Here is a 27,970-nt window from a genome sequence, read left to right as displayed (position 1 = left end):
AACTAATTTTCTGTATTCCCTTCTCCCTCATACTAGATATCAGCCTCTCTCTTTCCCTCTCATACTTCCCACACTGTATCAATACATGCTCCACTATCTCTGTTTCAAAATCAAATACAAATGTATTTGTCACATGAGCTGAATACAACAGGTGTAGGTAGACCTTACCATTAAAATGCTTACTTACAAGCCCTGAACCAACAATGCAGTTTTAATTAAAAGACTGCAGTTTTAAGAAAAATATTTACTAAATTAACTAAAGTAAAATAAATAAAAGTAACAATAAAATAACAATAACTACGCTATATACAGGGGGTACCGATACTGAGTCAATGTGCGGGGATACAGGTTAGTCGAGGGAATTGAGGTAATATGTACATGTAGGTACATGTAGGTAAAGTGACTATGCATAGATAATAAACAGCAAGTAGCAGCAGAGTAAAAAAGGGGGGGGGTCAATGCAAAAAGTATTGGTAGCCATTTGATTAGCCGTTCAGCAGTCTTATGGCTTGGGAGTAGAAGCTGTAAAGAAGCCTCTTGGACCTAGACTTGGCGCTCCGTTTCCGCTTTCCATGCGACAGCAGAGAGAACAGTCTATGACTAGGCTGGCTGGAGTCTTTGGCAATTTTTAGGGCCTTCCTCTGCCTGGATGGCAGGAAGCTTGGCCCCAGTGATGTACTGGGTCGTACACACTACCCTCTGTGGCGCCTTGCAGTCGGAGGCCAAACAGTTGCCATACCAGTGCAGCTGTAGAACATTTTGAGGATCTGAGGACCCATGCCAAATATTTTTATGATTGGGAATAGGTGTTGTCATGCCCTCTTCACGACTGTCCTGGTGTGTTTGGGCCATGATAGTTTGTTGAAGATGTGCACACCAAGGAACTCTCAACCTGCTCCACCACAGCCCCGTCAATGAAAATGGGGGCGTGCTCGGCCCTTCTTTTCCTGTAGTCCACAATTATCTCCTGGCAATAATCACACTTTCCTGTTGGAGGTTTTCCTACCAAATGTAAAGTCTTATTCAACTGGCTGTGTCCCAGCCTTAATCTAAAAATAGCCTCCTCTCTTTTGTCCATTCCTGCCGTCCTCCCCTCCCCGACTTTCTTCTGTACTTGCAATAAATGCCTGCTCTTAGTATCTCTATTCCACTGCTCCTGCCATCTCTGCATCATCACTGTCCATATCAGGGGATTTGCCTCTGCCTTGCTCATTGAAACTCCAACATCAACATCCCTGAACAAAGTGCTTCTTTAGCCAGTACATCAACTGTCTCTTTCCCCTCCACCCCAACATGGACTGGGACCCAAGTAAATCTTATTTGTATACCCATTTATCTAATCCTGCAATGGGCTTGTAGTACATCATTAAGCAGGTATTGTCTGCTACGTGATCTAAAGGATTGAAGACTCATCAACATTGCACATGAATCGGAGCATATACTGTAGCTCCTCTGTCTGGCTTGACTTCTTTAACCCACTGCAAGGCCAACAATATGGCCATCAGCTCTACCGTATATACAGCCAGATGATCTGTAATACGTTTCCTGACTGCCACCCCACATTCCTGCACTACAAATGCTGACCCAGTGTGTCTGTCCTTGGATCTTTTGAACCATCTGTATAAATGCCCACAAAATCTTGATACACAGTATCCAGATGTCTCTTTAACAAATCAGATGGATCAACACCCTCCCTATCTTTCCCTAGTCTCTCCAATACTTCTAGGTCAACTACTGGAGGCGGGAGTAGCCATGCGGGAGTAGCCATTTAATAATGGGAATTTATGGGAAATGATGTAAAATATATCACTAGCCACTTTAAACAATGCTACCTAATATAATGTTTACATACCCTACATTTTCATCTCATATGCATACAGTGCCTTGCGAATGTATTCGGCCCCCTTGAACTTTGCGACCTTTTGCCACATTTCAGGCTTCAAACATAAATATATAAAACTGTATTTTTTTGTGAAGAATCAACAACAAGTGGGACACAATCATGAAGTGGAACAACATTTATTGGATATTTCAAACTTTTTTAACAAATCAAAAAATGAAAAATTGGACGTGCAAAATTATTCAGCCCCTTTACTTTCAGTGCAGCAAACTCTCTCCAGAAGTTCAGTGAGGATCTCTGAATGATCCAATGTTGACCTAAATGACTAATGATGATAAATACAATCCACCTGTGTGTAATCAAGTCTCCGTATAAATGCACCTGCACTGTGATAGTCTCAGAGGTCCGTTAAAAGCGCAGAGAGCATCATGAAGAACAAGGAACACACCAGGCAGGTCCGAGATACTGTTGTGAAGAAGTTTAAAGCCGGATTTGGATACAAAAATATTTCCCAAGCTTTAAACATCCCAAGGAGCACTGTGCAAGCGATAATATTGAAATGGAAGGAGTATCAGACCACTGCAAATCTACCAAGACCTGACCGTCCCTCTAAACTTTCAGCTCATACAAGGAGAAGACTGATCAGAGATGCAGCCTAGAGGCCCATGATCACTCTGGATGATCTGCAGAGATCTACAGCTGAGGTGGGAGACTCTGTCCATAGGACAACAATCAGTCGTATATTGCACAAATCTGGCCTTTATGGAAGAGTGGCAAGAAGAAAGCCATTTCTTAAAGATATCCATAAAAAGTGTCGTTTAAAGTTTGCCACAGACCACCTGGGAGACACACCAAACATGTGGAAGAAGGTGCTCTGGTCAGATGAAACCAAAATTGAACTTTTTGGCAACAATGCAAAAAGTTATGTTTGGCGTAAAAGCAACACAGCTGAACACACCATCCCCACTGTCAAACATGGTGGTGGCAGCATCATGGTTTGGGCCTGCTTTTCTTCAGCAGGGACAGGGAAGATGGTTCAAATTGATGGGAAGATGGATGGAGCCAAATACAGGACCATTCTGGAAGAAAACCTGATGGAGTCTGCAAAAGACCTGAGACTGGGACGGAGATTTGTCTTCCAACAAGACAATGATCCAAAACATAAAGCAAAATCTACAATGGAATGGTTCAAAAATAAACATATCCAGGTGTTAGAATGGCCAAGTCAAAGTCCAGACCTGAATCCAATCGAGAATCTGTGGAAAGAACTGAAAACTGCTGTTCACAAATGCTCTCCATCCAACCTCACTGAGCTCGAGCTGTTTTGCAAGGAGGAATGGGAAAAAATGTCAGTCTCTCGATGTGCAAAACTGATAGAGACATACCCCAAGCGACTTACAGCTGTAATCGCAGCAAAAGGTGGCGCTCCAAAGTATTAACTTAAGGGGGCTGAATAATTTTGCACGCCCAATTTTTCAGTTTTTGATTTGTTAAAAAAGTTTGAAATATCCAATAAATGTCGTTCCACTTCATGATTGTGTCCCACTTGTTGTTGATTCTTCACAAAAAAATACAGTTTTATATCTTTATGTTTGAAGCCTGAAATGTGGCAAAAGGTCGCAAAGTTCAAGGGGGCTGAATACTTTCGCAAGGCACTGTACGTATATACTGTACTCTATATCATCTACTGCATCCTTATGTAATACATGTATCACTAGCCACTTTAACTATGCCACTTTGTTTACATACTCATCTCATATTTATATACTGTACTCAATACCATCTACTGTATCTTGCCTATGCTGCTCTGTACCATCACTCATTCATATATCTTTATGTACATATTCTTTATCCCCTTACACTTGTGTCTATAAGGTAATAGTTTTGGAATAGTTAGCTAGATTACTTGTTGGTTATTACTGCATTGTCGGAACTAGAAGCGCAAGCATTTCGCTACACTCGCATTAACATCTGCTAACCATGTGTATGTGACAAATAAAATTTGATTTGATTTGCAGGGTTTACAGGAATAGCTACCGTTGTACAAAACTCCCTTCCAAACATCTCCCTCGCCTGAATATTACCCACCCACCCAAAGCTTGTGTTCTGTCCTCGCTCATGTTCCCAGCATACCTGTAAAATCCCTTTCGCAGGATAAGACAGCCCATGTCCCTGTAGGTTGACCCAATAATTCAGCTGCTGTCTCCTAATCTGCAATGGCATGTCCTCCATCTCCACCTGTAGTGCAGACACTTGGGAGGTCCGAAACGCCCCACTCCATATTCCTTGCCCCTCTATGACATCTAGACTTTCCAATGAGGTCCGGACTGCCGAACCATATGCTATACTGCCATAGTCTATTACAGATCAGATCAATGCAACATACAGTACATGGTCCTCAATGAGGAACGCCCCCCACTTCTTCACCATCAGACAGCCCATCACATTTAGCAACTTCTTACACTTTCCCACCACTCTCTCTCTCTGTTCTGCCCAGGTCAGTCTAGTGTCAAAGTATACCCCAAGGAACCTGAACGCCCCCACCGTCACCAAGTTTCTCGAATATACTGTAACCTCAAGCATACCTCATCACCCACCTTCCTCCTGGTAAAAAACACTGAGTTTTCTCTACAGAAAACCTGACTCCCCACATTAATACCCACCGCTCTACCTCATCAATTGCCTCCTGTACCTTCCTGATTATGTACTGTATGGCACATTTCTTCCCCTCTTCCATAAGGCGCCATCATCTGCAAATAACAACCTCCCAATATCCGGCCGTACCTGAGAGTACATCATTGATCGTGAATGAAAACAACAAAGGCCTAATTACGCTCCCCTGCGGTGTACCATTATCCACCAGGTAGCTAGCTGCCTTGTCCTTCCCATATGGACAAGAGGAATACCTATGTAAGAATGCTGTTCATAGCTCAGCCTTCAACACCATAGTACCCATCAAGCTTGGGCCCTGGGTCTGACCCCCGCCCTATGCAATTGGGTCCTGGACTTCCTGACGGGCCACCCCCAGGTGGTGAATGTAGGAAACATCATCTCCACTACGCTGATCTTCAACACAGGGCCCCAACAAGGGTGCATGCTCAGTCCCCTCCTGTACTCCCTGTTCATCCTTGACTTTGTGACCACTCACACCTCCAACTCAATCATAAAGTTTGCAGACGATACAACAGTAGTAGGCCTGATTATCAACAGTGACGAGACAGGCTACAGGGAGGAGTTGAGGACCCTGGCGGAGGGGTGCCAGGAAAATAACCTCACTCAATGTCAACAAAATGAAGAAGCTGATCATGGACTTCAGTAGACAGCAGAGGGTGCACGACCCTATCCACATCGATGAGACCGCAGTGGAGAAGGTCCTTGGAGTACACATCACTGGCAACCTGAAATGGTCCACCCACACAGACAGTGTGGTGAAGAAAGAGCAACAGTGCCTCTTCAACCTCAGGAGGCTGAATAAATTAGGCTTAGCCCCTAAGACCCTCATAAACATTTACAGATTCACAATTGAAAGCATCCTGTCGGACTGTATCACCGCCTGGTACGGCAACTGCACTGCCCGCAACCGCAGGGCTCTCCAGAGGGTGGTGCAATCTTCCCAATCCATCACCGGGGCTACACTGCCTGCTTTCCAGGACACCTACAGCACCTGATGTCACAGGAAGGCCAAAAAGATCATCAAGGACATCAAACACACGAGCCACAGCATTTTCACCCCGCTATCATCCAGAAGACGAGGTCAGTACAGGTGGATCAAAGCTGGGAAGGAGAGACTGAAAAACTGCTTCTATCTCAAGGCCATCGGACTGTTAAATAGCCATTACTACCACTCGGTTACTCAACCCCACACTTTAGAGGCTGCTGCCCCATGTACATAGACATGGAATCACTGGTCACTTTAATAATGGAACACTAGTCAGTTTAATTATGTTTACATACTGCTTTACTCATTTCATATGTATATACTGTATTTTACTGTATTTTAGTCAATGACATTGCTCATCCTAATAATGATATATTTCTTAATTCCATCCTTTTGTTTTTAGATGTATTGTGTGTATTGTTGTGAATTGTTAGATACTACTGAACTGTTGGAGCTAAGAACACAAGCATTTCGCTACACCCGCAATAACATCTGCTAAATATGTGTATGTGACCAATTAAAATTGGATTTGATTTGATAGACTTCCCTACCCTCCCCTGTATAGACCTTCCAAACAGGAAATCCTTTATCCAGTTGTACATTCTTCCTCCTACTCCCATAATATCATGCTTGATTAACAACCCCTCCTTCCACATCATATCATACACCTTCTCCACATCAAAAAAGACAGCTACAACATTCTCCTTGTTCACCTGAGCCTTTGACCTCTGATTCTAAGCAGAGCACTGGGTCCATAGTTACCCGGCCCCTTCCTGAACCCACTCTGATGTGGCGATACTAGCCCCTTGCTCTCCAGGAAGGAAGTTAGCCTCGCCGTAATCATACGTTCCATAATCTTTCACACGTGATGTTAAAGCTATTGGCCGATAGCTTGTTGGCCTCACTGGGTCTTTCCCGGGCTTCTGGATTGGTACCACTACTGCCTCCTTCCAGCTACCTGGAGGTTCCCCTCCTCCCACACTCTGTTGTACAACACCAATCAGGATGTTGTACATCACTAAGATGGGCAAACATAACATAGCACACCTCATCTTTCCCAGGTGAAGATAACCCAGCCTTGCCTATTGCCCTTTTCACCTCTGCCATGGTGCATTCAATGCATCATTTACATCGTCCCTCCTATCTGGTGCTCCTCTCTCGTTCTCTCTCTCCCCCTCCTCTGACAAAATTTGCCGAGCTATGCACTTGGACAAATGTTTTGACCATCATCTCTGCCTTCTCATCTGTATCATCCCCACTCGTCAACACTGGATAATTTCACTCCCTTCTAACCTCACTTCTCCCACAGGTGTCGCCCTTCCAATGGTGTCACAGAACCGACGCCAACCTGACCTCTTTGCCTAGCGGATAGTTCTCCTCACCAGGGCCTGCTTATACTAAATCAGATGTTGGAAGTCATGCGTCCTTTTCAGTACTCTAAATGCCCTGTTTCTACTCCTCACCATTGCCCCACACTCCTCCGTCCACCATGGGACTGATTTCCTCCTCCCTGAACTCTTAAGTATAGCCTCAGTAGTTTCCCCCACTCAATTATTCATACTATCCACATACCCGCTCATATCCACCCGAGCAATCACCTGCTCACTCAGCTCCTGAAACTGATCCCACTTCACACTTCCAAACCCCCACCTTTCTTCTCCATTCACTGACACCTGATCCCACTTTGCCCTTCCAAACACTCACCCGTCTATTCCATGCACTGATACCTCCTCCCCCCTCCGACCTACCGTACATAGTATGGGGTAATGATCACTCCCTACTGTCAACTCCTCCCACACCTCCCACTCACAAGATTCCTGCCATCGCACTAGATACCTGTGGCTACATCAATCCTGGTCCCTCGGCCATCATTCAGGCATACCTATCTTTCATCTCTATCAGATTTTCCATCACTTGGCCATTTCCATCCATCCAATTCCCCACACCACATTACTTCTATCCTGGCCCTCAACCCTCTCCAGCTCCAAGCGAGATCAACGCACGTACACAAATATTGACGTTGAATTGTACGCAATGACATCTCAGCGTATTCGAGAGGATCAGTCACAGAAGACACTGCGCAAAAGTAGTACTGCACTCAGACCACCAGGGGGATCATAGGGGTTTATTTTGTTGTGGGTGGTCTTCATTTTATATATATTTTTTATTTATTTAACCTTTAATTTAACTAGGCAAGTCAGTTAAGAACAAATTCTTATTTAAAATGACTGCCTACCCCGGATCTTAGATCATTGAAGAACACGGGTAATTTACTAATTATTAACCTCTAATCACAATATTAAAATACATGTGAATATGTGACCATATTCATCTGGTTTCTGAGCATGCAAGCATGTTTTCCCTTTTTACTTCCCTCGCTCTCCTCCTTTCCTTATGTTAAAACATGTTTCAGATGGACAACTAGGGTAAGGCCATGATGCATTTGATTGATGATTAGTTGTTACTCTTCAAACGTAATTCAATTCACGTGCTTGTGATTTTGTCATTTCCATTCTTTCACGGTATGGTTCATTCATGGCATCTTTGTGTCTCTCCTGAGCAAAAACAAAAGTTGATCAATACAAAAATCTTACCAAAACCAAAACATCAGAGGGTGTGGAAATTAACTTGACAAAGGAAAACGTATCATCTATCTTTATTAATATAGATAACAGCAGGTGTACATAAATATAATTGCAAGAGTATACAAATGCCCCAACAAAAGCAAAAATACATTTATATCGATTCATTTTTTCAAAGGTAATATTTCACGGTTGTTCACATGGTAGCTAAAAACACATAGGTGATATGCACTCCCCATACCTATAACCTGTCAATGCTATCAACAGGTTCACTACTATCCCAGAAAAAACCCCTCATGGAAATAAAGCAGACTTTCACATCAAACCAAAGCCAGACAGGTTAAGGGGACACAAACAGAAGTGTGTGAACAGACTAACTGATGACAATTACAATATAAACAAAACACTCATGATAAAATGATAAAAATTCTGAATGAAAAGTTTGTTTGAATTAGGTGAAATTTGTGTTCGTCTTGACTGACATAAGCCCAATCATAAAAATCAATTCCGGTGGCACACAGTATCAATACTATTTCAAAAAGCTACATAAATAATTAACAGAATTACAATATTTCGTTATAGTTTCCCCTTTGCAATGAACAATCAAGAGTGGCTAGATAGATCAAATCTATATTAAAAAAGTAACAGATATACATTTATATTGAATCAAGCTGCATAGCAGTTTGAGACAAAACTTCAATTGCAACGACGTTAAACAACAAATGCAATTAACATTTTCATGAAAATAAAATCAGATGCACAACACTATACATTTATCTGGTCACTCATCTCTGTACGGCATTTGAAGCACACAAGTCGTATGGCTTGCAAGATACTAGTTATCAAGGGCTAATAACCACTGACAATAGTGTCACAGCGGTGAATAAATCAGGCAACACTGGTACAAGATAAATCTGGTCTCTACTATAAAAGTTTGTCAAGGCACAAGTATATCATCCAATGTACTGAGCAATACTTCTAAAATATATTTGCTGTACACTGTGATGTCATAAATCATTGGTTAGTCTGGGTGCAAATATGGTAAAAATATAACTTTCAAGGTGACCTCTGCATTTCTGTAGTCATTGGTTGAGTAGGAAAAGTAGTTCATTTTTAGGTCTTCAGTAAATGGAACCTTAACCGGCACAATAACGTATAGCGTCACTCAATTACAAAGACTCATGTCGTCATCAATGTAAAACATGTAGCCTCAGAACCAAATAGTCCTCCTCTTTTGTCAAAGCTCAAACTATTTGGGATATTCATTGGTTACATTTGAAAATAGGTATTTTTTTCCCCCTCAATATGCTTATTGTGTATTCATAACACAAAACATTAACATGCTGCTGCCAAAATATTGTATGTATACTATATATAAAGAATGTACTTTATCATTGTAATTGGTCCAATGTTGAGTAAGGTGGCCTGATTAGCAACCTGCTCGGGTTGAGGTAACAAACACATTCTGCGTTTGGAGTTTTTTGTAAACCCTATTAACAAATATTTAATAGATACTGTTTTATCTGTCTGTATGGCTTTATAACTGGCATAGTTGTCCAATAACTTCCTGCTCTTTCCTTATTCAAGAGGTGAAATAAGTTGTAGATGTGACAGTACAGGTTCAAGGTTTCACAAATGATATCACAAGGGTTTTACTTAAACTATCAGCTTTGGACAAACATACTGTACAATTGATCTCAACCTGGCATATGAACAGAAATCTATCTAAGGAGGAAAACAATGCACAGGAAAGTACATGTGACTCGTAGTGTACATGGTACATTTGAACTCCCTCAACCATAAAGTTGTATCACTGTCCTCAGAAGGAGAAGATAAGCTTCACTGACAGATATGTCACACAAGAACACTGCCAATTACAGTTTCAACAGGTGGGGAAGGGCCAAATCCACATAACTAATATTAATACAATTACGGAGTTAAATCAGAACCAAACTTGTACATCAAGTCATTTGTAGGACAAAGATGATTGTGGGACACAATATCTAAGACAAAAAAATAACAAATAAATTAGATATGATTTCTGAAAAGATGTATTAGAACTACACCAGTAAAAAAGATATGATAAAATATTTGTAAATCTTGTAAAAAATTCACATAAATACTCATGACTATTGGAAACAAAAGTACTAGTTTTTCACAAGAGTTGAAGAAAGCCAATCACAGACAGCTCTTTTCTCCAAAGCAACTTAACGGTTCATTCTTCATGAGTAGGGTCCCTTTAAATATCTAAAAGAACACAGCTCAAGCTCTGGGATGGGGAATATGGGGCCCCACCAATCACATTACTAAAAATAGTTTAAATACTCTCCATTTTAAAAATCTGCTTGTTTTTAAAGTGAATAAAAGGTAATGATGTTAAGAACACACACTAACAGACAACAACAATAAGAGAGAAAGATGGAGGCACTCAACTAAGCTGTTCTTGTTGTCACCAGAGACCAGCCCCTTGTTCATGCGTATACTCAGATTCAGACTAAAAACAAGACACAATCTTACTGTTGGCTCCACTTCAGCCCAATACTCACAAGTAAAGAATAAAAGCACAAACCAGTTTGGCAGCAGTACAGGTGTGGGATCTTAATTTGAACCAGTTTGCTACAGCAGAAAAATAATCCTGCAGCAAAAGGAAATGTGAATTATTCTGTGGATTATAATTAATGGACATTTTTGTAGGGGTTGATGCATTTTTCATTAGGGTAAATCAAGTCTAAAATTTAAAAGTCGAAAATACAAACTTTAGAAACCTTTTCAAAACTCAAATACACATGCCTCCCGAGAGGCGCAGCATTGCAGCGCTTGAGGTGTCACTACAGACCCGGGTTCGATCCCAGGCTGTGTCACAGCTGGCCATGACTGGGAGACCCATGATGCGGTGCACAATGTCCTTGTCCCATCGCGCTCTAGCGACTCCTTGTGGCGGGCCGGGCGCATGCATGCTGACTTTGGTCGCCAGCTGTACAGTGTGTCCTCCGACACATTGGTGCGGCTGGCTTCCGGGTCAAGCGAGCAGAGTGTCAAGAATCAGTGCGGCTTGGCAGGGTCAAGTTTCGGAGGACCCTTGGCTCTCGACCTTTACCTCCCGAGTTCGTACAGGAGTTGCAGCGATGGTACAAGACCAAGTACAAATTGGATATCACGAAATTGGGGGTAAAAATTACAAAATATATATATATATAAGAAAAACTACAAGTTTGTATTTCTTGAGGTGCAGGAAAATTCTCAGCAACAAAAGAGTGATCAAATTAAGATCCTACATCTGTATATCACGCTTGACACTAATAATCCAACTACAAACCACCATTCAGGGTCAAGGCAAAACAAATAACTGCTCCAGTCACTTTCACCATTTTCTCCCTGTCAAAACATGGCTAGTCTCAAACGACAAATATGAACACACCAATCAATATGAGCCATACAACTGGCCATTCATGAAGACGAAAAAGGAGGGTGTGACCTGAGGCCTTGACTCAGGTCCTGGGGTGGCCCACTGTAGGCAAGAGAGTTGGTATTTTACAGTAAGACAAACATACGGAAAACTCCTCTCTGATCTATAGATAAGTCTAGTTCGTGCGTGCCCGACGTGAGCTAATACAAACATCTGCCATGGAGACATCACTACAAAACAACACATTATCTACACTTGCCATAGAATGATACAAATAACAATATACTCTTTAATTACATCAATCAGACAACCGTGCGCACTGGTATATGGTACGCATATATGATTCGGATTTATTCAAAATATAGGCCTATTATTTAATTATGTAGACTGGAAATGAATGATTTAAAGGCTGGATTATTTATTTTTTTCTTGATCCACATTGACCCTAATCTAGAGCATCTCTCGTACTCCAGAGTCTAATCAGGGAAAGAAATCCATGTTGTAATACTCAAATACTTGGAGTTATTCTCAGGAATGGGTAATGGGAAGAATGCTGCCAATAAGATAAACTGGTGTTTCATGAAAGGAGCAATAAAAAAACGAAAGCCATAACTCAACACACATGCAGGAGTAATAAAGTAGTCGAGCTGTACATCCAGTAAACAGCAGGAGAGATAAATAGCTGACGACTAAATGCATGGGCCAACTTAATGAGGAAATGGTCACAAAAGGAAAGCATCGTAAAGTGCTGAAAGAACTAATGTCAAAATATCTTACAAAGGTTTGTTTTTCACAAATTGTATATTTTCTTTTGCTATTTCCTAAAATACTTTTAATATCGTATAAAAAGGACAACAATGCGTTATAAACAATTGTGAGCCCACACTCTGGTCCTGGAGAAGACAGAATGCTGCGCTAGCTTCCACCACCATCCTTATAAAACCACACCGCAAAGTGCTGCTCTGAGAACTGATGAGTTAGCCAAACATTTCAAAGTGTCATGTTTCAATAACAGCTGGAGGCGACTAGCTGTGAGATACATTGACCACACTGCAGTTGTGGGGTGACTACAACCTATGTCCTATTTTGAGGTCCAGGTTTAGATGCAGTGGAGGACTGGTGCCCCGTTCGGCGCCACTGTGGAGCATCTACACATGATGAAGACTGTCCTTGGAGAAGAAGGCCGCTGAGGCTTACATGTAACTTGGAGTTTGGACAGGAGCCCACTGTTGAATTTGTTTCCATTCTTCTGCCATCTGTAATGGGGGTCCACACGGGGTCTTCTGCCGTCTGTAATAGGGGTCCACACTGGGGGTCTTCGGGGCTCCTAAAGGGAGGGGCAATTACATGTTTAAAGACATGGGAGCATGTAAACAGTAGTCAGTGATTAAAATTTGAACTAGAATTAAAAATGGTTAATCCTGCTTTCTGAGATACCATCAAAACGTTTAAACTGAACAACAAAAGTGCAACCGTTTTAAACACATTGGCAAACCAAACTTTTAAAATGTTTATATAGAGATGAGCATTCACCTAAAACCTATAGCAGGCCTAGTAGGAGCGAGTGAGGTTGTTGCCCTGCTCCTGCAGGCTAACAAGCAGGTCATCTATCTTCTCCATGTTCTGGGAGGCAGTCATGCTGTTCTGCATGCTCCCTGACTCAGACATGGACTGGTTGAGCAGTGACTGGATCTGGGCCTCGCTCTCTCTCTGGTTCTGACCAGACTGACTGATGGCAATGATCTGATCAGACAGAGTGGTTCCAGGAGAGCTTATCAGCTGGCCACACTCTGTATGGGGAAGAAAGGGGTAGTCACTGACTACATGCCACATGAAATGTTAAATGTTATCGAAAACCAAACAATGGCATACTGTTATCTGGAGCATATTAAAAAAGCTGACATTTGATAAAAGAACAGAAATCTTAATCATGAATCCTTACCATTCTGAATCCCAAAGAGGAAGAGGCCTGGCTGCTGGGCCTCGCTGGGCTGGTTGAGGGTCCCACTGACTGCTGTCTGGAACAGAGACCCTGGCTGCTGCACAGGGGAGGAGGTGGTGGTCTGCAGGCCTGCCACCCCATTCTGGGTGCTGAAGATGCCTGTCTGCGGGAGCTCCTGGGCAGCCATGCAACCCTGCAGGGCAGCCATGTTGGATTGGGGCATGAAGAGGGAGACGGGCTGCTCTGGGCCGTTGTTGGAGCTGGTGATCAGTTGCATGGGCTGCTGCTCTTGGAACAGGCCCTGCTGGCGAGGCTCTGAGGGGTTCCCCACCACCTGGCTCTGGTCCTGGAAGGCCATGGGCTCAGAGGATTCCTGTTGGCTAACCGTCACCATGCTGGCCTGAGAGAACAGCATGGAGGGGTTTTGGGGCTCCTGAGAGTTCAGGCTGCTGCTGCTCATGGGGGGCATCTGGCCCTGGCCGCTGAACAGCAGACTGGGGGCCTGCTCTGGAGTGGAGAGGGGGTTGCTGCAAAACAGTAGGCTGGCCTGCTGCTGCTGGGTCTGAGAGAGAGTGTTTGCAGGTGGATGAGGGGAGATGTTCTGAAACATGGAGTTCTGCTGAGGTGGCTGAGGCTGGGGCTGAGGCTGGGATGGCTGCTGCTGCTCCATGGGAGTTCCCTGCTGGATGGGGGAAAGCTGGGTCTGAGCCTGGAACACTGACTGGGGCTCAGTGGCAGAGGTCTGCAGGGCACTGAGGAAGGCCAGCTGCTGCTGCTGGCTACCGCTAGCGGAGAGCTGCCCGGGCAGGGTACTCTGGGGGAGGAACAGGTTGGCGGGAGAGGGGGGCTGCTCTGGGGAGAGGCTGGTCCTACTCAACACTGTCAGGGTGTTCTGGAAGAGGGTTGCCTGGACCTGCTCCTGGGTGGGAGAGGCCTTCTGAGTGTGGAACAGTGCCCCCTGTGGGTCCTGTGCCTCAGCCAGGGGGCTGGGGTTATGAAAGATGGGTGGAGAGGGATGAGAAGGGGTCTGATGGAGGAAGTTGGTCTGAATGGAGAGGATCTCATTGGCTTGCTGAAAGAGTGCTGCTTGCTGCTGCTGTTTCTGTTGTTGTTGTTGTTGCTGCTGCTGTTGTTGGGCCTGCTGAAAGAGGGAACCATGGTTCTGCACCATGCCCTGCTGGGAACCCTGCTGTTCAGTGTTCTCACCTCGAGAACCGCCCTGGAATATGCCACATTGCATGGGCATCTGTGACTGAAACAGCTGCTGCTGCAGGTTCTCCAACACTTGCTGTTGCTGCTGCTGGTGTTGAATTTGTTGCTGTTGAATTTGTTGCTGTTGAATTTGCTGTTGTTGCTGAATTTGTTGTTGTTGAATCTGTTGTTGCTGTAGTTGCTGTTGCTGAATTTGTTGTTGCTGTTGTTGCTGAATTTGTTGCTGCTGTTGTTGCTGAATTTGTTGCTGCTGTTGTTGCTGAATTTGTTGCTGCTGTTGTTGCTGAATTTGTTGCTGCTGAATCTGTTGCTGTTGTCGCTGTTGCTGCTGGCTGCAGTACCCTTTGGCCTGCAGTTGTCTCACTGCTTGTTCCAGTTGGGCCACCTCGTCTGGGGGGAATATGGGCAGCTGGTGTTGCTGGGGGACAGGTTGAGGAGCCTCCACTTGTTGACTGAGCCTCCCTACCGCCCCAGCGTTGTTGCCGGCCCTGTCCTGCCCCAGCCCCTCTCTGGGCTCCAGGAGGAACTGCTGAGGCCCAGGTTGGAGTAGAGAGTCTGCAGGCACGGGGAAGGAGTTGGTGGGAGCGATATCCTGCTTCTGTATGGTGCTCAGGGCCTCTGCACTGTTGAAGACTGCTGTTTGGGATTCATCAGGGTCACTGGCAGACCGCGGCAAGGAGTTGGAGAACGGGCTGTTGTTGGGGGGAAGGTTGGAACTCATGTCCAGCGTCTGCTGGACCGAACACATGACATCGGGGGTTCGCTGAGAATACAAAAAACAGATGACACCTGCTAGTTTTTTTTATATATATTGGGAGAAAGATCGATATGCTTCATATGGATATGATTCTACCATTTAATGAGGCATTATCACAGCCAAGGCTGGGAATGCATTTGTAGAGCTTTTACCTTGAAAATGCCAGCAGAAGGGAGGTTGCTGGAGACCTCCATTGGAGTGACCTCTTCTCTCTTCACAAGAGGCAACATTGGGGGCATCAAGGCACCATCAATTACTGTAGGTGCGTGAATGACAATGTTAAAATTTTGTCAAACTGAAAGCCAAGATACGGTACATTGACACCCCCCCCCCCCCCCCCCCCCCCCACACACACACCTATGCATTACAAACAAGAACACACGATACAGCATGGTAGAGATATACTATACCTTTCATCCGTTGATCAAAAGGGCAGGGCTTGCCTGGAGATGGAACTTCTTTCTTCACAGATATGTCCACTGAGACGTACACAGATAAGTAGGTTGAGTTATGGACATGCAAATCAGATGAACTTATTCTTCATACCCAGTCTCATTCTCCCTCGTCTGCATGTCAGGTTTTCATATACAAAAATTGTATATGAAATGTTACTGTATAGAGTGAAAAACAATAAGGAATAAATCTGTATGACTTGACTGTTTTGTATAGGGCGCTGCCCTATTGGGCAGTATCATGTTTAGTACATACTGTATTTAGAAGGGTATTTTTTTTTAGATGGATCATCTACACTTCCATGTTTTGTTTCATTGTTTTAGTTCCTTTCTCTGTCACTTCCTGCTCGCTCATTGATAGTTCGTGCCACAGTGCCCAAAGGACGTTTTAACGACTGGAAGTGATGTGAGAGAAAAAGGAGGAGACAAATACCCCCCTGTTCTCGAGTGGACATGGCTTCCTGTACCAAGGACTGAAATGGTAAATTTAGAGCAGGCTAGAGGATATATCCACCTAATCCAGTAGTGGTGGTAGAGTAATGGTTGTAATTTACACTGGCTGAAGACACGCTCTGAGGAAATGCTGTTTTGGTCCTAATGTGGCGCAGGAGGTGTAAAAAAAATAACATGGACTTGGACTTATCACAGACCTGGTTCTGGAGTGTATGTAAAAGGCTGCACGTCGTGGGATCGGCCAGCATTGGTCACCACGTAGATCCCCACACACACCGCAGACACGATGGCTGGGTTCTGGTATGGAGGAACCTTCACAATCAAGTGATTCTGAGGGGAAAGGCATAACAGACAAATCCACTTAGCAAACAAAACTGTACAGTAGCCCCAGTCTTATAATTACATACATCAAGTCATGTGATAAACGTGTCACCATCCCGTCTAAAACATGTGCAATCGCAAAATTACTTTGTTTAAATTATCAAGCGATGTCAGCACAATGTAGAGTTGAAAGAGAGACATAGCCACAATGGACATAATCCTGGCACAGACGATGAACTGGAGACTCCGTACGTCACTAACTAGTTCAAACACGCATCACCTTTCTAACGCTGCTGACTAGTAAAAGGTGTGGCGGTGATTTACATAGTTTGCCTGGTTACAAATTGTGAATAACATGTGAAAGACATCTAATACCTCAGGGCTCAGACAACTGATTGAGGCTTAGCTAACGAAGCTCTGACCCTCTGGCTCCCAAGGGCAAAGGTTTATGCAGGACTGTTGAGACACACTTACCACCGTGGCTCACAGTAATTAGGTGACAAAACAATGAGGCCATTCACCTCCCTGAGTGATTAGCAATTTAAGATGATTACATCTGAACCTACAAATCCCAAATGGCCGTCGTTATCTAATCACCCCGTTAAATCATTAGCATGAATCATTCTAGGACCACAATAAGCAGAGTATAAGCTTATTTACCTGGTGAAACAGCTCCATGTCAATTTCAGCCTCTGCCTTCCAAGACTTCTCATCTTAGGGGGAAAACAATGAACGGTTTCATTAGTATGGTAGGTCAAAGAATAAATATAAATGTTATTCATTATTCATTATCCATAGACATGGATTTCAGACAATAATAGGTTGTGTAGGCCTGCCTACCTGACACATTTTCCTGGAATATGACCTTGGTGTCCTTGAGGAAGTTCTTCCCAATGATGAAGACCTCCTCATCCCCCCTCGCCGAGCAACTATGGAGGGACTTCTTCAGAATCTCAGGCACCCCTGCAGGCTGGGCTGTAGACAGGACACCAACAGACCGTCAGGCTCGGAGTTCTGCTTGACCTAGCTTCTTTAACCAATATTCTGTCACGAGTACAGAACTGCTGGCCTTCTCAGAGGAACCAGGGGAAGCTGACAGAAAAGCTTAAACCAATTGCTCAAGAGTACCTTGTGATTTCTTGGAAGGCACACGTGTAATCTTGTGAAATAGTAATTGTGCTTAATTGCTTTGCCAGGAAAAATGTGAGCTGAGCTGGCGTTTAAAAAAATGGGGTGCATGTGATTGTTATTTTACAGTATATGATCCTTAACCAGACAGTAAAATGACTGGAATATAGGTAAACTTGACACTGTCTTTGCAGTCCCCCTTTCTCACAGGCAAATAGAAATGCCCAAGTTTCTATAAACAACAAGCTGACTCCTCCCACTCCTCCTCCCTCCCCAGTTTTCACAGGCCTTCCTCACTCTCACCATCCCACTCCACAGCACAACACACAGACAGACAGACGCCACAGGAGATTTAGATTTGATATTTTCTGGCCAGATTTTTGCTTGGACGGATTGCACTCTGGCATTGTAAACAATAGAAGTCCACACCTCTTTCTTCCCCCTTTCTTTCTCTCCCTCGTTTTTTTTTGGGATTTCTGCTTCTAAAACCACCGACAAATAGAATTTCTTATACCCCAGAGCAGTCTTTCCTGTTTTTGCCACTCACAGCCACACCCTATGCCCACAACGGGAGGAACACGTGAAGCTGAAGAGAGTACATGGTCTCTGAAAATGTACTTGAATTAGAAAATGATCTGCTAAGCATACATAACACATTAGAAATGGAACTTCTAGACTGAATCAACTCTTCAAAGTGTCCAAGTCTTCAGCTTAAAACTTAAAAACAAGATGAAAACAATAAAACAAACCTATATTACAAATGCTCATAAGGCTATCCAGTCGAATTTTGACAGTAACGGCTCCCAATGGAGACTTCATTATTGACATCCTTGTCCTTGTCCTGCCCCAAGCTCCTCTTCAGTTTCCTCCTGTCCACCAACCCCCTGAATTAACTTATTATCCCTCCCCCTAATGACGTGCGTCACCTCTCAGCTCAACAGAGTTCCTGAGAGAACTCCGGTGAGCAAAAGCTACGAATAACCTAAAGCCACTCACTGCACAGGATGGGGGACGACGGTGTCTGTAACGTGAGCACAGAGCCGTCCGACCTGGGGATGTTGACCCGAAACACCAGCCTGGCACGCGTGCTCTTCTTTTTGGAGCCGGCCACCCCGATACGAGCTTCCACATCAGCGTTACGCAGCTTTAGGATCCCCACGCAGTCCACCCTGCAGAGACACACACACACATCACAGCTATTAGACTGGAAGGCAGGCCTGCTGACCAAGGCCCCAGCGGCTGCAACAGCCCCCAACACACTCCCATTGGAGGATGACTAAGAGGAGCAGTCTCCAGTATATGTGATTTTACAGAATTGAAACAGCTATGGCAATAAGCAGATACATACGCCAGGGACATATTATTGCTGGGGTCCAGGGACACTTCAATGACAGTGGTGCCCTCGATGTCCACCTCCTTGCAGGCTGTGGTGTTGCGCCCCGTCACCCGGCAGGCCTGGTAGAACCCATGTGGCTTTACACGCCCAGCGTCATTACCCACAAACACCTGCAGCACCACTGCCTCATTCACACCCTCCAGCTGAGGACAAGAAGGAAACAAAGAACACTCAGATCAGAAAATAACACAGCTGCGCCAAAGTCAACTCTACCTATTTTTGTAAGTCACTAGAGAATTGAGCGTTCAATGTATTGTGCAAGTGATAGTTTTCACAAGAGCCAAAAGGGTGCAGGTGAAATAACGTACAAAAGTGACTACGTGAAAGACAGTGCCAGCTTTCTGCTTAGCAAGATGATAATTCCATGACAACACAACTGTCCCTGCACAACTGCCGGTTTTGCTGTCTACTTTGAGAGTAAAACATCTGAAATATGCAATACATTGTGAATAGCATTGTTGATACAGAGATATGACAAAGAAATGCAAATAAAGTCACGATTTGCTGTTGTAATCACTTCCAAGAGAATAATGATAGTTACCTCTTTTCTCGGTGGACAGGAAAATCTGTTGTTTTTATGTAGGTTATATAATATATTGCATTTAGCAGGCACATTTATCCAAAGGGATTTAGTCATTCATTTCTGGGAATGTAACCCACTATCCTGGCGTTGCAAGCGCCATGCTCTACCACCCGAGTGCTGCCTTCCAAGGTGCGTTGGAACATCTAGCTAGAAAACCTTATTTCATAAAAATAAAATACTGTGGGGTTGATGCATTGCATCACTTCTTACACAAGTTTCTACATAGTGATTCAGTGACTGTCACAGGCTGACTTAAGCATGTTAACCCAATGTAGAGGTGTTCTGTAACAATGAGTATGGAGCAGGTTGATGGTGGCGTTTGATGAAGGACAGATAAAGGGGTAGAGTCAAAACAGTGACCCGTGTATGGGGCACTGACCGTCCACAAAAAGCCCTAGAGGCCACAGCCTGGTCCTGATGCTGGTTTAAGGCGTACCTTTAGGGTGGGGAAGCCCTGCTGAGTGCGGTCCTTCACTGACCCCCTGCTGCCCTCAGTCAGGTAGCGGGCTCTGTGCTGGGTCTCAGGCTGGATCAGGATCTTCAGCTCCTTGCCCTCACTCTTCTGAGGGAACTGGCTTGCTAGGGTCCCACCTTTCTGATGGGTTGTTTGGGAGCCATCTGCCGAACTGCAAGACAGACTGGTTAGGTACTGTGTAAGCCCAACAACTCCTAAACAACCTACATTGAAACATGCAACACTAACATTGACTACAATACGCTTGCTTATATTTAATGCAGGGGATTGTTTCCTTTCACTCATTCACAGCACTGTCCCCTGCTAACCCTAACCCTGCCTGTGTCCTTGTAATCAATGGGGACTGAGGGCTGCACAACCTGGCGTTGGGTGACAGTGGCAGCAACCCTCACCCCCCACGCCTCCTCTCCGCTCCACCTTGTGTTCGTTTATGTAAGGGGAGGGAAGATAAGCTCCACTGTTGGCACCAAGCTTCCTCTCAGTGGAAGATAACTTGACAGGACTTGGAGACCATCCACTTACTATCAAAGTTCCAGCCAAGCTGTGAACCCACCAGCAAATATCTGTGTGTGTGTGTGTGTGTGAGTGAGAGAGTCAGTATGTGTGTATGGTGGAGCATAGGGGGTATTTGGAACTAGAGAGCAGCAGGGGACGAGTGAGGGATCCCCAAATAGCTGCCATGGTTTCCCAGTGACACTAGTGAGCAATGCAGAGTTTGGAGGCCCACTACTAAGCAGGGTCCATCAGAACCTCTTCAGGGATTCAGATTTATCGGTATATTTAATCTGCTCTGCTTTCTCAGCGCTTTTTAAAGAGGCTCAGTGTGATTCACCATGGCTGACCATTGTTGGTGCGGTGGTATCCTGCCCCTCCCTAGCCTCTGATCTGCCAGCTCTTCTTCAAGCACAGACAAATGTTCAGCCAGTGGTTTGGTACGATTTCCGCTTGTGGTATAGTGGTTTTACACCTCTTAACAATGGGAATAAGTATGGAGCAAATTTAGATAAACCTCTTCAAAATCAGGTAAGATAAAGAATGAACAGTTCTGTTGAGATGTTCATTCAATAGTAGTTGTAAAATGCTAATTTCAAGTTGATCAGTGTTTTTCAATTAATTAATCACTTTCTGACATTTAACTTTTCTTAATGTATTTCCATTCTGTGCTCCAGACAAGATTCAAACTGAGAACTGAAACTTAACCACAAAGTCCATAGAGCCATCTCAAAGATGTAAAAGAACAGGAAAGTTACCTCTGCAGACTAAAAGGAAGTAAATGGTAGGCTAGATAGATTTCCACATGGGCTAATTTCACTGTAAAAGAGATCCAGGGGCACCCACCTTCCTTTGGTACAGGCCTTGCTGTCTGAGCCCAGCTGTGAGAGCACAAAGTGAGGCCCTTTGGCACTGTCTGCATCAAACACGTCCATGCTGGCCTCTTCGGCCGAGGCAGGCTTGGGCCCGGGTCGCTGGCGGGGGGTGCGCTTGCGGGACTTCCGGGGCACCTCTGTGTTGTCGTTGTAGGAGCTGGAGCTGACGATGCTGAAGTTGGAGGCGGAGTCATCCATCCAGATGCTGTTGCTCTGCTCGGAGTCCTGGAGCTGATCCTCCTGGCAGGACATGCGGCTGTCGTCAAACAGGTCTTCGGGCGGAGGCGAGATGTTCAGCACCGTCCGCCGCTTGGAGGGGGTCATCTGGTGGTGCTGCTGGGCCTCCTGGGATGCCCCCCCTCTTCCTCCTCCACCTAGGGATCCTGCCCCTCCTCCTTTCTCGTCGCCAGCCCTGCCGCCACCAGCACTCCCACTGTTGCCGGTCCCGCCCTCGGCTCCAAGCATCTCGGCCACCGCTCTGCTACTTACACCTTCGTCTGGAGCGGCGATGCCGGTATGAGCAGAGGTCTGGTCGGTGGCTGAAGTAGTGGAGTGCATGGTGGAGCTGGAAGAGGTGGGAAAAGCACTGCGAGGGCCTCCCATGGTCATAGAAGAGGAGACGTTGGTGGCATCTACAGTGTATACAATTGGACAGTAAATAAAGGCATCCCAACCAGCATTGGCTAGCAGTCCCATTCAAGCAGCGAAATTTGTGCATGATTGTTTTCTCGTTTTTTTTGCTTTCTTTGATCATCCAATTATAATTTTCACTTTTCTTTTATTGCATCATGATGAGTGAGTGTGTGTAGGTGAGTATGTGCGTACACGTGTTCTGACAAAAAAATAAATACAAAAAGTGGGAGTCCTATTACAGGACATGATGTAAATTAAAAGTCATGAATCTACTGACATGTATATCTAATTATCTGAAATGGATACTTTGAGAGTTTCTAATTCAATCTGCAAAAAAAAAATAGTTCCCCAGAACGTGCAGTAATCCAATTCTCTCGCCACCTTTCAGTGACACTGGGACTTGATTTTGAATAGCATTTGCCATCAACATAAATTAACTGGGAAATCTACATGTAGAGGGATGTTCAAATGAAAATGAAGATTATCTGGTGTGTAAGATGATGCGTGCCAAATGGAGCTTTTTCTCATACAGGTTCAAACAATTTAGTTGGGACTGAGCGTAGCCACAGAGACAAGATAAACAAGCTTCTGACCTATGAAGCAGAGAACTGCAGACCATTTTATATGCAGACACTCCCTGCTTCAGAGGGAACTTCCTGGAATAAAAACGAGACAGCGAATGAGCAATAAGAGCTGAACATTCAAATGTAATTTAAAAAGAAACTACGTTGAACAAAACGTATTTGTGAAAATGGAACAGTCATTCAAGGGTCTCGTTCTATTCCTGCTATATTTTTCTGAAAGTCCTCCTAAAAATACCTTAGGAAACCTTAGCGAGGGTTGAAAATGGCAGCAAATGTTAAATACATTTCAAAAGCATTCCTAGTTATCAGGTCCTCAATGCAGGGTACAGTAGAGTGCAGCTTCAAGCAAGTGAAATGGCAGATGCTGCATGGTAGATTGTCATCTTCCACTTTTGTTAAAACAAACTGGATTGTTTGGCTAGTGTAGGGCTTGTCCCTGGCATAAAAGGGCAACAAAAACATGGAGTTGGAGAAAGCTCATGACACCCCCATGGTAAGAAATAAAGCATTACAAACACGCAATACTTGACAGTATACTAGAGATGATATGATGGAAGAAATGGAAGCCTTTGGGGGCCTAAGGGCTTAGCCCTGGGCTAAGGTCTGAGCATGGAGGTGCAATCCTGAAGACTGTTGCAGGAGAAGGGAGAGGAGTGAGAGGACAGGCAGACAAGCTATCCTAATTTGTAAAACCTTTATCGATACTGTGAATTCAACATGTTAATAAAAACAAATCAAAAATAAAAAGCGGTGCAACTAGGTTACACTTCATTCAAAAAAAAGGTAACTACAGTGCTTATGACTGAAAAATAAGATAGCTTTTTGTTGGTAATTGGAAGAATTCCAGATATCTATGACTCATTACAAGCCAATGTGGTGCATTGTCTATGAAGAAATTCCAGTCACTTTACATTCCACCCACAAACTCGCTCTCTTTGCCCATTCCAAATGCACTCATATGTAGGAACCATGCCACAATATGGAGCACAATTTAGCTTTAATAGGATTTTATTTTTCTCTAATTAATTTTAGTGGCTAAACTGATTGAACTTATTGTAGAGTTGCCATGATAAACAGAAGAAATGTATAAAGCCATACATCCATTTATGCTCTGATGAACAAGAATGCTTTCAAAACATACAGCACATTGCTTCTGTTTGCAGAAATCCATACAATCTAGCGAACAGACAAACAACTTCCACCTGATTGCAGATGGTTGGGAGCAGCTATTTTATCCAATAGATTATATTTTTTTATTCAAGAGACAGGAATCATTTTCGTTAGATTGGGATCCAGCAAGACAGCAATTTGTTCCCCATGGCAGCAAGACAGCAATTTGTTCCCCATGGCAGCAAGACAGCAATTTGTTCCCCATGGCAGCTGTAAGCTTCCTCCCACAGACCCCACATGCAGATCCTAGGTTGCAAAATAACTAGTTCCATTTTCACAATCATGTCATTTCAAATGAAAATCAGTTTAAAAACAAGAATAAACATAACAGAACAGTGGTTTTGAATTGCTGATGGATTAGTTCATTACAACATTTTGTCAAGTAGAAAATCTAAATATGAAGCTTTCCTGTGAAACACATTTCATGATGTGGTGCTGTTCATGCAGATTTTAGGAAGCGTAACAAACATGAGAAACATACAGGCCCTGCTAAGATTGGAACCGCAGTGAATGATTTGCAGCCACTTTGAGCGCCCTCTCACCACACTTAAAAACACTCACAGAAACTGGAGAAACAAAGGCCTCAAAGAAACCCAGTCCAGTAAACCCCTCCAGCTTTGTAAAGGTTCACAGCTCTTACTCTGCTCCCTCCTGACTTATTTATATGGCCTAAAAGCTTTCTGTAGACTACTGTACATTGGCAAATATGCCTGAGTAAATGGTCCCATCCGTGAGTTGTGTACACATTTCAAACAACTGCCCTTTTATGTCCTGCTGTCTGTCCAGAGGAGGGAGGAAATGTATTTTTTTCTCATCTAAAAATGAGTTGCCCTGCTTTGAGTGTAATGAAACTAAAGACAACCGTGTAATAAACAGCAGGACAGCAAACGCTGCGGGAGAGAATGAAATCCCTCTGTTTTTGGCCTGTGCTGTGGAGCAGTAGAACTGTTGGATAGAATCTCCCTCTCCGTCTCTCCCTCTACCACACCCCCATTAGCTTTCTAGTTTAAACAAGCAAGGCTGGCTGATTGTTTGTTTAAAATGTAGCCAGGTCTTAAAGAAGAGAAAACCCAGAGACACCTACAGGGAGGACGGGGGAGAGCACTGCTGCATCTCTTTATCCAGGGTATAAATCATTTAAAATCAGGAAGTCTGATTTATCACAGGAGAAAGGCACCTGGCCACAGGAAGAGGCATTTATCACAGACACCTTTTAACCCGTTGTTGTTTAGCCTCTTTAAAGCCTAATGTGTCTTTGGTCATCATCACGTCAAGCACTTTCATTGGAGATTCTTTTTAATCCAGGAGTAGGCTTAATCTCAGTCCAGGAAACTGGCCCTCGTTAAGCATTGCCTGGTTTTAAACCTTTTGATCTTGACAAACTATTGTACCTGCAAACAGCACAGTACATCTGATAACCTTGAAATGCTGAGCCACAGATGCTAATGAAGACATCCTGTTCAAAAGGAGCCCATCCATTCTAAAAGAAAAAGACAGCTGGCCAATAGGACAGCTATAACCACCAAAATGGCTGACTCAGGATTCATTTCTTGTTTGAATTTTGAGTCATCACCTGCTCCGTTTGTGCATAATAATATGGTTAACGAAATGCATTGCAATTCAATAGTCAAATGTAGATGGAGGACAAAAGGTTGAAGGCTTCATGTATAATTACTCTGAGGAGGTTTGGTACAGAGACATCCAGAGGAACAAAGTACAGATAGGTTGAAGCTAGAAAACTTCATACATAAAATGGTGTATATTATGAACACATTTTATATAGTGCCTTCAGAAAGTATTCACATGGTAGATTTTTTCCACATTTTGTTGTGTTACAGTCTGAATTTAAAATCGCTTACCTGAGATTTGTCACTGACCTACACACGATACCCCATAAGGTCAAAGTGGAATTATTTTTTTCACATTTTTACAAATAAAAAAAAATCCCTTGAGTCGATAATTATTCAACCTCTTTGTTATGGTAAGCCTAAATAACTTCAGAAGTAAAAATGTGCTTAACAAGTCACATAATAAGTTGCATGGACTCACTCTGTGTTCAATAATCGGGTTTAACATGATTTTTGAATATGTACCCCACATATACAATTATCTGTAAGGTCACTCAGTCGAGCAGTGAATTTCAAACACGGATTCAACCATAAAGACCAGGGAGGTTTTCCAATGCTCGCAAAGAAGGGAAAAAAGTATTTAAAAAAGCAGACATTGAATATCCCTTTGAGCATGGTGAAGTTATTAATTACACTTTGGATGGTGTTTCAATACACCCAGTCACCACAAAGTTACAGGTGCCCTTCCTAACTCAGTTGTCGGAGAGTAAGGAAACTGCTAAGGGATTTCACCATGAGGCCAATGGTGACATTTAAACAGTTAAAGAGTTTAATGGCTGTGATAGGCAAAACCTGAGGATGATCAACAACATTGTAGTTACGCCACAATTAGGGTTGCAAAGGGTCAGGTGAATAGAATTGATATGACATACATTATTTTTTGTTAACTAGTAAATAGCCTATAGAAAAGTGTGTTTAAATCATTTTTAACTTGTTAATTTCTGCTAGTTAGTTTTTGCTACCATGTGGGTTTTAGCTTGCTTGTGCCTGCTAACTGAGGAGTGTTAATTCACCTGTTTCCATACATGTTTCATTTTAAAACATTTATCTTACAAAGGAGTTGTTTAATCTAACTGCTTAACTATTTATCTGTACATGGAATTGTATGTTTTTTTACTCCTTTTTTTCTAATGTTTACAGGAAAATGCCACGGGCACTATCTGATGTGTGGAGACATTTCACTGCTGCTAATGTAGAAGAAAAAGCTGTGCAAATGTGCAAATACTGAGTGAAATCATACCGAGTATTACTGAGTACCACTCTCCATATTTTAGCATAGTGGTGACTTCATCATGTTATGGGTATGCTTGTAATCATTAAGGACTGGGGGGGGTTCAGAATAAAAAATATAATAATTGTCAATATGTGGTATTGTGTGTAGATGGTTGAGAGAAAAAAAAAAATAAATAAATAAATAAATATAAATATAAATATATATATAATTATAAAATAATTTTATACATTTTGAACTCAGGCTCTTAAAGATATTGGTTCCCAATTGGGACTCAACCCTCCCACGTTCAGCTGAAACGGTGGCGCATGGAACGCAAAAATATTCGTAAAAATATTTAACCTCCACACATTAACAAGTCCAATAGCTCAAATGAAAGATAAACACCTTGTTCATCTAGCCAGCAAGTCAGATTTCAAAAATGTTTTACGGCGAAAACATAGTACATATTTATGTCAAACCACCACCAGACACAGCTCATTTGAATAGCCAAAACATGCTATCAAAAAAACACAGGATTAAAAAATAAATCATTCACTAACCTTTTGAAAATCTTCATCAGATGACAGTAATAGGACATGTTACACAGTACATTTTTTTTTTTTCAATAATATGCCATTTATATATAAATGTCCATTTACATTGAGTTCATTGTCAGAAATTACTCAAAAATGTCCGCAGGAAATCTAGGTAGCGCGGCAAGATAACGGAAATAGACATCATAAACTTTGACTAAATATACATGTTCTACATATAGTTAGAAAGATACACTGCTTCTTTATGCAACCGCTTTGTTACATTTATTTTTAACGTTACAGAAATCGCACACTATTCAATATGCTGAGACGGCGCTCAGATACAAGCTACATTTCTCTGTAATGTTGGAGTCAACAGAAACACAGATTTAAGCATAAATATTCCCTTACCTTCGATGGTCTTCGTTCAGAATGTTGTGGAAGGCTTCATACTTACCCAATACATTGTTTGGTTTCAAGTCTTGCGTCTTTGTATTAGCTACTGCTAATAACATCAGCTGAAATGCACCCAAAATGTCCTCTGGTCCGGAAAAGTTGCGCATCAAAACTTCAAAATTACATATTATATGTCGACTAAACAGGTCAAACTAAGTGCAGAAGCAAGCTTTATGATGTT

General features: G+C 43.2%; 1 protein-coding gene across 2 annotated transcripts in view; it reads right to left on the bottom strand.

Moving 5' to 3' along the window:
• Positions 1-8,138: 8,138 nt before the first annotated feature.
• LOC139385151 (nuclear factor of activated T-cells 5-like) overlaps positions 8,139-27,970 on the bottom strand; it is a 65,052-nt gene continuing 45,220 nt past the window's right edge. The window contains exons 3-14 of one of the 2 annotated variants that reach the window (XM_071130233.1): positions 21,544-22,204; positions 20,167-20,356; positions 19,100-19,290; positions 18,748-18,920; positions 17,464-17,598; positions 17,284-17,336; positions 16,500-16,632; positions 15,808-15,876; positions 15,550-15,653; positions 13,429-15,403; positions 13,020-13,276; positions 8,139-12,813 (exon numbers count right to left, since the gene is read on the bottom strand). In XM_071130233.1, the coding sequence (XP_070986334.1) occupies positions 13,038-13,276; positions 13,429-15,403; positions 15,550-15,653; positions 15,808-15,876; positions 16,500-16,632; positions 17,284-17,336; positions 17,464-17,598; positions 18,748-18,920; positions 19,100-19,290; positions 20,167-20,356; positions 21,544-22,204 (3,923 nt within the window). In that variant the 3' untranslated portion in view covers positions 8,139-12,813; positions 13,020-13,037. Of the gene's footprint in view, positions 13,277-13,428; positions 15,404-15,549; positions 15,654-15,807; positions 15,877-16,499; positions 16,633-17,283; positions 17,337-17,463; positions 17,599-18,747; positions 18,921-19,099; positions 19,291-20,166; positions 20,357-21,543; positions 22,205-22,798; positions 26,871-27,970 lie in introns of those variants that run through there. The other variant, XM_071130234.1, reaches the window with a different exon arrangement.

Source organism: Oncorhynchus clarkii, chromosome 26, assembly GCF_045791955.1.
Source record: "Oncorhynchus clarkii lewisi isolate Uvic-CL-2024 chromosome 26, UVic_Ocla_1.0, whole genome shotgun sequence".
NCBI lineage: Eukaryota > Metazoa > Chordata > Actinopteri > Salmoniformes > Salmonidae > Oncorhynchus > Oncorhynchus clarkii.
Note: the sequence above shows the minus strand (reverse complement) of the source record. Positions and strands in the feature narration are given on the sequence as shown.